The sequence below is a fragment of the Scyliorhinus torazame genome, chromosome 5 (assembly GCF_047496885.1).
Source record: "Scyliorhinus torazame isolate Kashiwa2021f chromosome 5, sScyTor2.1, whole genome shotgun sequence".
NCBI classification, from domain to species: domain Eukaryota; kingdom Metazoa; phylum Chordata; class Chondrichthyes; order Carcharhiniformes; family Scyliorhinidae; genus Scyliorhinus; species Scyliorhinus torazame.
In genome coordinates, this window is record NC_092711.1 from 248,384,325 (window position 1) to 248,397,386 (window position 13,062).

Consider the following 13,062-nt stretch of genomic DNA (forward strand, 5'->3'; position numbering starts at 1 on the left):
TAATTCAAAACACTTGAGTATTTATGAAAGATTTAACAAGGTGCAAGTTCCCCTTTACTTAAAGAAGTTAACTTTATTTGTATTTAAACCAAGTGTACTCCATTGCCTATGTATCAAAATACTTAGGTTGTGTTCAAACATTAAACGTTATAAATCATCCAAGAGCCAACAGTGAAGAAGTATTTTGACAACACAAGCAGTTGGGGAACTGAGAGTTGAGGTGTGCAGCAAAGCAAAGACAACTTTTTCTGCATTACTCAGTGGTCCTAAATTAATCTTTCTTGCACCAGGACAATAGACCGGTCAACTCTCTTAGCGTTGAATCACTACCGTATAGGCATATCATATTATCACACAAGTCTTCTAAATCATAAAATCCCTACAGTGCAGGAGGCCATTCAGACCACCGTGTCTGCACCAACCCTAGGCCCAATCCCCATAATCCTACCTAACCTTTGGACACGACAGGGGCAATCTACCACAGCCAATCCACCTAAGCTGCAAATCTTTGGACTGTGGGAGGAAACCAGAGCACCCAAAGAAAACCCATGCAGACACGGGTCTGCACAGTCCATATGATGTGCAAACTCCAGAGTCACCAGAGGTTGGAATTGAAACAAGGTCCCTGGTGCCGTGATGCAGCAGTGCTAACCACTGTGCCATCCAAGTATAAATATGTGAAATTTGATCTCAAAAGCTTCAATATGGAATTAATCTGCCCATTTAAACCAATACAGGAAGCTGTAAAACTTATAATTCAGCTAGAGGGTTTCCCCCAAAAAAATCTACCGACGCAAGTGAAATTACTGTTTATGGTTTTGTCAGCAATCTGACATTCCCCCCCCCCCCCCCCCCTTGCTGCTAAAGCACTTTCACAGAATTTAACAGTATCGCTTGGGAACATTTCCTGTAAAGTGGTGCAAGGGAAAATATGTATGAAACAAAAACAATCTCCAAATATACCAACAAGGCCACAGGTACTCTTGCACACCATCAAAACTATTGCAGTGTACAAATTAAAACCCTATGCGCTCAATATACTACACCCAAATAGTTAACCAGTACTTAATCTTTTCTTGTTCAAATAATATTTTTGTACTCTTCTCAGTCTTTGGGTGATTGATATCCCTTCCAGTCAAGGATCATTTCTATTTCTTAGCAACTTTCCATTTCAAGCAACAATTTGATGGCAAACAAAGGATAACGAAAGCTCTCTATGACCAACCAAAAAGTTTGTTTGTAGCTCATGGAAGATATCCTCCAGAAGTGTTATGCATACAGGTACTTTTTCCATCAGTATAGGCACTTTTTCCATCAGAAAGAAGCTGGGGCTCTACAATTTTTAAGCTTCACTTTCAACTTTATTTTACTTGTGTCAACTCACAGCTGCCCTCGCATAAGATTTGGGTTCCTGAAAATGAAAAAAGCTCAGTATGAATATCAAGTGCTGGAAATACACAGGTCAGGTAGCGCATTTGTGGAGAGTTAACAATTAACTGTTCAGATCAAGTCATCAACCTGAAAATTAATTCTTCCCCGTTCCACAGATGCTTCCCGGCCTGAGTATTTCCAGCTTTTATTTTAGATTTATAACAATATTTTGCTTTTCTTGGAAGTTGTTCAAGTAGCTGGATATGCATCAGGTAGTTTAGCATTTGAAGCCAATCAGAGTTACAAGAAGCAGAGGCAAGAACAGACTTTGGGAATAAGACTGTTGCCAAAGTGAATACATGTGATTTCAAGAATATATCAATGTCATTTTTTGAGTGTTTTCAATATGTGAGTATTCACAGTCCTCTGCAGAAGAGGATCCCAAAGATTCACAACCCCGGAGCGAAGAGAAATCTGATCAGTCCTAAATGACCAACCCTATGATCCCCAGTTCTAGGCTCACCTGCAAGGGGGAGCGGTGGGGTCACAGCCTGCAAGCATAAAACTTGTGAAGCTTCCTCAGAATCTTTATCAGCGAGATAATTTTTTACTTTTGCAAACTTTAAAGTATAGGCCCACTTCACAATCTCATTCTAGAAATCAGTCTCATGAATAATTTTTGCATCTCATCTAAATGCATAATCCATTAGGTACAGAGACCAAAAAATTACACAGTACTTAATGTTTAATTAGATGTTCTGAAAATATGCTTTAAAGAGACAGGGTGGCCAAACCCTTAAGTGGTCAATTAAGAGCAAACACTATTTCGTTCCAAACAATACAGACTACCTTTACTTTGGGACCAACTTCCATCAATATCCTGTGACTTGAGGAGAGTAGTATGAAATTTAATCTGCACCGATTACATCAGATATGCAATGCCAATGTTCAGGAAGCCTGGTAAACAGTTCCATTCCTCTGCCAGGTGATCTTAAAATAATATATTAAGTGATCATGCTGGAGACTTGTTCTACAATGACACAGATCCTTGTTAAATGTACCCAAGCAAACCAAAGGTGTATGCAAAAATACTAACCAGATGGTAATTCCACTGAGAATATCAAGAACTAGGTACCAGTTTTCTAGTCATATTGCCAACATGTGCAGTCCATATGATGTGCAGCATTGCCATTTGAGAGTCACACTAGCATCTCTTCCACCCAAGAATCACAGCTTCATTTATTAAGAACTACTGTCTATGACTGTTCCCTTAGTAGTGTTTTTGGAAATCAGAGCGTAGATCATAATTTAGTCTTGCATTACAATTGTTTCCTGCAAGATTCAGTCATATTGTACCATCACAAAACCAAACAGGAGCTACAGAAAATTAGCAATATGACGCTGCGATAGCTTGCACTTTGAAAATTTGAGTCACCACAGCATTAATTGGTTCACCTATATCACGTGTTTTCTGTTAGTATTAAAAAGGTCAATGTAAAAAACATTTAAAGCTAAGCTAGTCAAAATCTGAAGCCAAATGTTTACGATTAATATTCCATAAGTTTCCAGCTTGTGTTTATTTGTGCTCTAATCGAGTAAAATATAATGTCCATACAAATACTCATTAAGAGTGCTGCATATTTTGGGTGGCACAGTGGTTAGCACTGCTGCCTCACTGCGCTGAGGACCTGGGTTCGATCCCAGGTTACATTTGGCACATTTTCCGTGTCTGCATGTGTCTCACCCCCACAACCCAAAGATGTGCAGGGTAAGTGGATTGGCCATGCTAAATTGCCCCTTAATTTAAAAAAAAAAAAAAGTTGCACATTTAGTAACTACATCTAATGAGCTGGTCATCCAACAAAGACCAAGGGCCATTCTTTCTTCCACTTGAAGAAATACAAATTATTACAGTTTCCCCAATACCATATACAATTTTGAAAATATATTTTGTACATGTCAAGTCAAATTTAATTTTCTACACATTTTCTGCACTTGACCAAACTGCTCTCATCCAGTTGTTTTGAATATTCTTTACATATATGCAACGTATGCTGGGGTTATACTCCGAAATTAGTGGTTTGTGTTTAACCCAAAATAATCTGCCGATGTTCCATTTATAAAAATGTAGGCACTTGCACCCAGAATACAAATTGTGCAACGCAGAAAACAAAATGCACTGAAACATTGTAGACAGCATTCCCATACCTTTCCAGCTTGCACTGTCACCACTCAAGATTCTTAATGACCAGAATACACAAAATGTAGGCAACCGAGAAAGCTTTAAAAAGCCCACATTGTCATTAGAGTTGGATCAAGCAAGTACACTCTTCAAGAGAGATGGGAGGGGCAAAATGGGGAACGAGAGACAATGTCAAACTTACATTTATATTGCACGTATATGCCCACAGATGTCAAATTGCATTAAGCCAATGGGAGCACATTCAAAAGTGTAGTCACTTTATTATATACACAATTTTAATTCATTGACAGTTCTGTCATGGCCAGTGCACTTGCTTCTCATTTCTGAATCATCAGGAGTCCCAAAAGGTCATGGCCGGAATCATTTTATGCATCCATAACACTAACTGAAGGTTTCTGCCAACTTTGCTCAGTTAATAGCATCCTTACTGTTAAATCGGGTGATGATGGAGTCAGGCTCCACTTCAAGACATTGACTAGGCTGACTCTGTAGTGCAATAATGTGTTATGGGCAGCACAGTGGTTAGCACTGTTGCTTCCCAGCACCAGGGACCCGGGTCCTGGCTTGGGTCACTGTCTGTGCGGAGTCCCCATGTCTGCGTGGGTTTCCTCCGGGTGCTCCAATTTCCTCCCACAAGTCCCGAAAGACTGTTAGGTGAATTGGACATTCTGAATTCTCCTTCAGTGTACCTGAACAGGCAACATAGTTTGACAACTAGGTGATTTTCACAGGAAATTTACTGCAGTGTTAATGTAAGCCTACTTGTGACACTAATAAAGATTATTATTTTTGGATTAAAGGTCCCCTACCACTACCTGCTCTTGCGGAGGCAAGAAACTCTATGGTACTACCCGAATACTACCAATTTCTCATTTGTTGTTTGTGGGACTTGCCAGTGCACAATTAGTTCCCAACGGTTCCAAAATTTACATCTAACTACCTGCCCATCTAAAGATTATTTTCTAATGGGAAGAAATGAGGAGCCGTAGAGGAGTGTGGGGAATTAGATCTTGGTATACAAAATACTTTAAAAGTTACATCTTAGTTAGCATAAAAATTAAACGGAACTGAAGAAGAAAACTCATTTAAATAAAAAGAACATCTGCTAAAAATGTTGTCAGGAATTTCAAAGCAAGCAGATTCATTCCTGACACCACAGAAGGAGCAATGCTAACATGCGAAAACTTCAGAATTGGCCCGATGCACTCAAGGAACTTAGGAAGATGTTATACCATTCCACTAAATATACACGGTAGTCACAAAATTTTACTAACAATTGAAAAAGTTTCACAGTAACTTGTACAAAAATCAAATGCCAGAGACAGATTGACTAGATAAAGTAAATTGACTTGCAAAAAATTATTAGATAATCTAGAATTGCAAATATCTGCTGCAGTATCAGAACTGTGATTAAATAGAATAGATTTTACATGATTATGATGAAGGAGGCAAGGTGCTCTGGAGGGTGATTGCTTCACCTTTGTGCGCAAGGTTGAGGCTAACACAGCTGAAGGTGGTGTATCGGGCGCACCTAAGACAAGCAGACTCTTTGAGGGGGTAGAGGATGTTTCACATTCATGTTTTGGTCCTGGCCAAAACTGGAGGGGTATTGGAGGGAGGTCTTCAAGATAATCTCAAAGGTGGTGCATGCGAGACTCGAACTAGATCCCCTTGAAGTCATATTCGGGGTGTCGGATCGGCCGGGGTTGGAAGCGGTTGCGGAGGCTGATGTCGTAGCCTTTGCCTTATTGATCGCCTGAAGACAGGTCCTGTTGGGGTGGAGGTCAGATTCTCCACCCCGTGCCCTGGTGCGGCAGGGGGATCTGGAGTTCTTAACACTTGAGAAAGTGAAGTTTGTGTTGAGGGGAAGAATGGAAGGGTTCTCCAACTCATGGGCTTTGTTTATTATACATTTTCAAGAATTGGATGACAGGCATCGAACATTGGGGGGGGATTGGAGTGTATACGTTATTGGTGATTATGTATGGGGTATGGTGAATTCCTGATTCATTTCTTTGGTGTTTGGGGTGGGTGGGATGAAGGGATTGCTGGCCAGGGGATTGCCATCGTATTTTCTTCTCTTGATTATTTGTTGGTGGGTGCAAATTTGATGAAAATGTGAAAAAGGGGAACAAAAATATTATTTTTAAAAAGATGAAGGAGACGATAGGTTTTTTAAAAAAATTCTACATGGGTCTCAGGATCACTAGTCCAGTGACAATACCACTACACCACTGCTGGGTTAACATCTACAAATCATGAAGTCAAAAACATCTTAAAAAAGGGACTCGTCGTTTAGTAAAATACAGCAATTCAGACAGTCCCAGATTTGATCAACCATCCAATTACAAGCAACCATAAAGCCACAGCTGTAACTTCTCAGGAGATTAAATACAAGTCTCAATGAAGCGCGACACTTTCCCCTTTAAGATCCACAAATCCACTTAGAAAGTTACAAATGGAGCTCATCATCCGTTGAAAAGGTACATGAACAAAGTATTTCATCCACACGCACAACGTACCTTGATCAAGTCTGCATAGGAGACTGCGGCAGGCAGCTTCAGTCTCTGGACTAGGATTATCAAGTACCTGTCTGCACCATTTCAGAGGGTTTTGTGTCTTCTGATCTGCATCTGTTGCTGCTGTCTTCTTTGGTGAAACATACAACCTTTTTCATTAAAAAAAAGATCATGAAAACTCCTTCCCCAGTCAACTTTAGAATAACTTGCATTAGGTGCAGACAGCAGGAAAGTATGAGGATAACCATGGGATTAATATCCTGATATCTCTACCAATATAATTTGACTTGCTAATCCACTTTAAATTGTCAACTATGCAGTCAAAAAAGGTGAAGACCTGGCATTGGATTAAGTACAACTTTCAAAAATGATTTCAATTTCTGACACAATTAAATTAGATTGTGGAAAAGTTGCAACATGCTTTAAGCTTTTACAATTTGCCAAAGGACTCTTTTTGGAACAGTGCAATGTTAACAGGAATATATTAAGAGACTACAATGCTCATGGTCTGAATCTACAATAGATGGTCAGTGCACATTCCAAACTACATATATGTATTCTTGCCAAAGCTGAAAAAAAAATGTGTTTCAAGGAGGTTAGAGCATATGGAGTCTAAAGACCTACATTACATTAGGTTTTGAAGCACATTAATGGTACTGTTGGATATTCATAGTTTCCTTAAAAAAAATTGTGTTCAGTGAGACCATTAACACTCAACTGTGATTATGAAGTAAATTGGACAGGAACTGAGTGCAGTTAAAAACGAAAATCCAGAAACTGTGGTCCAAGTATTCTTCCCCTCCATGGGGTAGACAACACACGCAACAGTGAAATTAATGTACAAGACATGACATTGTGGTACTTACCAACTAATTACAGCAGAAAATGTTAGGACTGGCACATTCATGTGCAAGTGAATTTTTAATGGCATGATCGGTCATAATTACTGTGAATCTTTCTGGCCCTGTAAGTTTCTTTTGACAAGTATGGAGTCTCAATATTTAAAAATCTAATTGTGTTGAAGATTTTAAAAGCTTGCTTTTGTTGGTCTTATCTCACTCAATCGCATCTTTATTTCTCTATACTTATTTTGCTCTGGATATGATTTAAATCCAATTTGTATGTGCTGCGTTATACTTCCTGGTTTGGATCCTGTCCAATTCGCAGACAATTCTTCAACCCGGTTGGTTGAAGAGCATCGCTGTTTCTTGCCCATCTCACATTTGCCACAGATTCGGAGGAGAATGTTGTCCAAAGAACGCAGGTCCATGCTCAAAAGCCCATGGACAAACTGTGGGCAGCTGTCAGATAGCAATCTACAAGTGCTCCTTTCCTACTGATCACAAAATCCAGGACAATACTGCCGCAAAGGTATGGTACCAGGAAAGGAAAACAAACCTGATCAACTAGTTTTTATATCCCCAGGAAATTGCAAAGTACTTTACAAACAAAGATTTTTGATGAATAGGCACCAGTGTTTTTTCTTAAAAAGTAAACCCAGTCACCAATTTACATACAATGAGTCCAATAAACAACTAAACGATGAAACAACAAGACAATAACCTGCTTTGGAGATAATTCTGGAGCATGCAAGTACAAAATATGGGACTGTTGGGAATTGACAGAAACAAGTAACTGCGGCCTCCTGGCAATGAGAAAGCATGAGGCAGCTACCCACACAAATGAAAAGACCCTGGCCAGCCTGAAGTCAACGGACTGGCGGCTGGTCCATCAAATTTTCTGTCCCGCCCACGACAATTCTCACCGTGTACAGGATTGGAACATCCCGGCCCATTTGCTTCCAAGTAAGCGTAGCAACAATCTTTATTCCCAAGGACAATTGGTAACAAGCTGCCAAAGGAAGTAGTCACAGTCCCATCACTTAAAACCATCAAGACCCAATTTTAGATTATTTCTATTGATAAGTTTTCATTCCAAGGATTAACATTTTCAGCAGTTCACGTCTGATTTGACTAGCGCTATCCATTTAAATGTTGACGGAATATGGCATTAAATCGGTGGTGCCTACACAACTAAAGCAGAAGAGAAATAAAAATAAAACAAAGTACTGGAAAATCTGGGCAGGTATGGCAGCATTTGTGGAGAGAGAGAAATAATTAGAGTCCGATATGACGCCTTCAGAACTGGACAAGTGTTGAAGAATTCACTGCTCTTCAAAATAAATGGCAAAATATTTGCTAGGAAGGCGACGGCGTAGTGGTGTTGTCGCTGCACTAGTAATGATCTTGGGACCGGGGTTCGAATCCCACCATGACAGATGGTGGAATTTAAACTCAACAAAGAATATCTGGAATTAAAAATGAAACCATTGTTGATTGTCACAAAAACCCATCTAGTTCATAAATGTCCTTCAAGGAAGGAAATCTGCCATCCTTACCTGCTCTGGCATACACATAACACCACAGCAATCTGGGTGACACTTAAATGCTCTCTGATACGGCCTAATAAGCCACTCGGTTATATTCAACTGCTATAAAAACATGAAAAAAATGAAACCAGACGGGCTACCTGGCCTTGCCTTCATTGTCACTGGGTTAAATTCCTGGAACTCCCTCCGTAGCAGCACCGTGCAGGTTAACCTGCACCTCAGGGGCTGCAGCGGTTCAAAAAGGCAACTCACCACCACCTTCTGAAGAGCAATTAAGGATGGGCAATAAATGCTGGCCTCACCAGCGACACGCACATCCTGTAAATTATTTTTTTTAATTTTATTTGAACAAGTATGCATAGCTTTAATTTAGCATCTCAGCTAAAACACACACTGAACACCACATTGGCCCAGGTCTTCCAGTCAGTGGCAGAGGAGTGTATCTTTCTATGGTGGAGCTTTTGGACCGTCATGGCTCCAGCTTAGTTCCAGTACCGAGTCGGGAGGCCAAAGCACAACTGCAGCGAACCCTGGCCCCCTTTGTAGTCATGAACTGAAAGCATGCCCCTGTAGAGATCGGTCTTCCATTCCTTGAATTTCACTGCTTTTAAACAGAACTCTGTTAAGTACCCGTCCCCTATCCCTACATTGCCAACAGTGCTCAGCCTCTACAAGACAAGCTCACCCCGAACGATGCTCAACCCCACTCCAGATTATGTTCAAGGATGACAGATTTTCTTCTCTAAAGGACATTCATGGGCTTTTACAACAATGGTTTCAAGGTCATCATTAGAATTTAATTCCAGATTTTTCTTTAAAATTTAATTCAAATGTTACCATCTGCCAAGGCTGATTTCGAACCAGGTCCCAAGAGCATTACCCTGGATTACTATGGGTCTCTGGATTACTCGTCCAGTGACAATACCACTACCTACCCTGATACGAAGATCAGTGCTGGGGACACTCTCAGAGGGGCATGGGCAGTGCAATTCTTCCCAATGGAATGTTAAACTTTCCAGCTAAACATTACATGTGCATGGGTCAGGGCTGCTTCAGGTTTTGGCATGCAATAGAGATAAATAACTTAACATTTGCCATTTTGCTTTTGGAAGATCTGGGCTATTACTTCTTCATTATTGCATGAAACACAAACTAGATTTCATACTCAAACTGGAATTGGAAAGAAATGCTAACCGCTGCCACCCAACTACAACTGGTGGATTATCTCTTACAGTAAACTTCCATAATTTCTATTGGAAAGCATTTAATTTAGTTTTTGTCTTTTATATCCTCCCAATTACCTTCATTACCACTTCACCTTCCCCCAAAAAGCACAATTTTGCAGCTATCATTTTCTGGCCAACTACATCTGAATAATAGAGCAACCAATTGAAGGACAAACCATTAGAAAAAAAATATTTAGTAATAAAAGCAGGCAGGCCTCAATGACCGTGCAGCATTCTACCAAGACACTCATTCCAACCCCCTTTAAAGCACCAATGCCAATTGCCCCAGTCTCCACACACCATTTCCACCCAACATGCCTGTGGGACAACTTCACATCAACCTCCTCCAGAACCTACACTATCACTCTGGATTGCCAGCTCACCCAACCTGCCATCTTGAACTTCATGCACCCAACAATCACCAATCATTCTGCTCCCCATTTCTTTCTGGAATGTCCACTTACATGTGAACAGGTCCCAACATCAGAATTTGTACAGCTTTTTCTGGACCTTTGAACAAATTGGCTACTATGATCACTACATTTCCAAAGAACTTCATAGTCTATGGACATTCCTCCCCAATACATGCAGCAAATCTCCCTCCCTAGATACTCTTATACGATGCTTTTAGTCACTTGTTTCAGTGTCTCCACGTAACTTCGTGAACATTATGTTGGTTCGGCACAACATCGTGGGCCGAAGGGCCTGTTCTGTGCTGTATTTTCTATGTTTTTCTATGAAATACAAGTTAACGGGGGGGGGGGGGGGGGGGGGGGAGAGAACTTGCTTTCATTTTGATCGATTGCCTAATTGACTTATTCGCCAAACTTCTTCCACATTGTTACTTGAGCGTAATTCATGAACTGAAAACTACCACCAATAAAGTTAACACCGCAGCCAATGAGGACGACTTTCCCGCCAATACTTCAGAATTAAAACATTTTGCCTCATAAAGACCAACTTACGCTTTCAATGAAATGATACGTCAAAATCTCCAACCGGATTAAAACATTGTGCAGAATGGAACAAGTTATTCTCTAATTACTTAATAGGAAAATTATGTGGGAAGTTTAAAAGTGAAATTATCCGAGGCAACTGCAAACATTTGATCACTGCGATTGGAACTTTCGAGGATACATTCGGCAGAAATGGCCTAAAACATTAGGACAACTGGGATTTTATAAGACTGTTGAAAATGCCGGGAAGGTAGTAGTGCGAGTACAGACTGGTTAGTGCAACCATGCAGTAATGTATGGACAGCACATACCAGCTGTCCTCCTCCACGGTGCCCAGGTCCGGTTCCAGCTCCAGGACATCCTCCTCCAAGTAGGCAAGCGGCGGCTGTTCCTCCCCCGCCTCCGGGCAGCACCTGGGGCCGCCCGGCAGCAGGCTGTTCGGTGTCTCCGCCGTCCAGCTGCTCAACAATGCCTCGCAGTCGGTCAGCAGCGGGTGACCGGGGCTCAGCTCCACATCCAGGATGTCGCCCGCACACTCGCTCAGGGCCCCGTTGGTCGGAGGAGAGGGCCCTCCGCCCCCGACGAGCCCCCTTCCCCCGCGGCCGCTCCGACACCGCAGCTGCTTATTCTGCAGCTCCAGCTTCTTGACCAAATCCTGCAGCTTTTTCACCTCCTTGTCCGCATCGGGCATCGGCGTGACGATGGCGGTAGCGCATCCCGAGCTGACCGGTGGCCCGGGCTCGGTACCCCCCTCGGGCTCGGCTGCGTTCGGTCCCACCATTTATGAGAGTCGGCGGCGGCAGCGCCCGCACTCAATTACTGTGCAACCGCCCGCATCGCTCTCGCCATCTTAGATAAAGGCGGCCTCTGACCCCGCCCCTGACATGCGCGCAGCACCCGGCGCGCCTGCGCAATCCGCGCCGGTTGGTTTGGCGCCAAACCGGCCAGTTGTTTCAAAATATGAATGAATTGTGGGCATCAGCCAATCAGGAACCGCGGGCTCTGATACCGCGTCTCAGCCAATCACTGCGCTTGCTGTAAACAAACTATGACTAATGACCACTTGTAACAGATTGCTGAGGATAATGTGGTTGATGTTGCGAATATGGACATTCAGAAGGTGTTTTGCTAATACATCACATAACATAATAAAATTGAAACCCCTAACAAAGGGGCGTTGGTCGTGAGCAGCTTCTACCTCTCGCCTCAGATAAAGAATAATAACAATCTTTATCATTGTCACAAGTAGGCTTACATTAACACTGCAATGAAGTTACTGTGAAAATCCCCTAGTCGCCACACCCCAACGCCTGTTCATGGGAGAATTCAGGATGTCCAATTCGCCTAATAAGCACGTATTTCGGGACTTGTAGGAGGAAACAGGAGCACCCGGAGGAAACCCATGCAGACAGGGGAAGAACGTGCAGACTCCACATAGACAGTGACCCAAACAGGAAATCAAACCCAGGTCCCTTGCGCTGTGAAGCAACAGTGCTCCCATTGTGCTGTCTGGTAAGAATATCCTGGCAAGACAAGAGTGCCGAATATGGAAGTGCAAGGGATCCCCAGCATGTTTGCTCAGTCAGTGGCAACTCCATTAGCTGGGGTCACGTGAGCAGAATGGCTCATTGCTACATCCTCACTCTATCCCCGTAACCCCACCTAACCTTTTTGAACACTAAGGGCAATTTAGAATGGCCAATCCACCTAACCTGCACATCTTCGGGCTGTGGGAGGAAACCGGAGCACCCGGAAGAAACCCACGCACACACAGGGAGAACGTGCAGACTCCACACAGTGACCCAAGCCGGGAATCGAACCTGGGTCCCTGGAGCTGTGAAGCAACTGTGCTAACCAGTATGCTACCATGCTGCCCATGTTTAGTCAAATTCAAATGTCTTTGAATTATTGAGGGTTTTAAACTTTCATTTGTCAGTGCTTTCTGCATCTCACACACATGAACTTCGAATCCTGATTTGCGGCAGCACAATTAATAAACCCCCACCTCCAGTAATCATGTTTATGCTCTGTTCCTGTTTTCAATATTTTCTTCATGGGTTGTCCACCAAAGGCCCTGGAGTTCACACCAGCACTGCTGGCAGCTGCAAAATGGAGGAATCAGCATATGGGACGCGTGACCTCCTCTCTGCCGCTGCTCCAGGCAGAAAGATTCCTGCAATTTAAAAAAAAAGTCTGCTCCTGGGTCAGTGCGCTGGGCTCTGGGCCTGCGTACTGCTGAGGGCGTATGCATGCACGGAACGGCCGGCATTCTGAAAGCCCACTGCGCCGGCAATTTTAAAAGCCAGCTGCGTCTTCCTGCGATCGGGAACGTCATGATGCATGGCCCGCCCGCCACTAGCCCACAGGACACGGCCCTGTATTTGAAAATTACTGCTCT

The 13,062-nt window shown here is 42.6% G+C and overlaps 1 protein-coding gene across 2 annotated transcripts in view; it reads right to left on the minus strand.

Annotated features, from left to right (window-relative positions):
- LOC140421022 (SLAIN motif-containing protein-like) overlaps window positions 1–11,534 on the minus strand; it is a 32,604-nt gene extending 21,070 nt beyond the window's left edge. Inside the window, exons 1-2 of one of the 2 annotated variants that reach the window (XM_072505312.1) lie at window positions 10,976–11,534; window positions 6,097–6,242 (exon numbers count right to left, since the gene is read on the minus strand). In XM_072505312.1, coding sequence (XP_072361413.1) covers window positions 6,097–6,242; window positions 10,976–11,445 — 616 coding nt within the window. In that variant the 5' untranslated portion in view covers window positions 11,446–11,534. The remainder of the gene's footprint in view (window positions 1–6,096; window positions 6,243–10,975) is intronic. The other variant, XM_072505313.1, reaches the window with a different exon arrangement.
- Window positions 11,535–13,062: the final 1,528 nt, after the last annotated feature.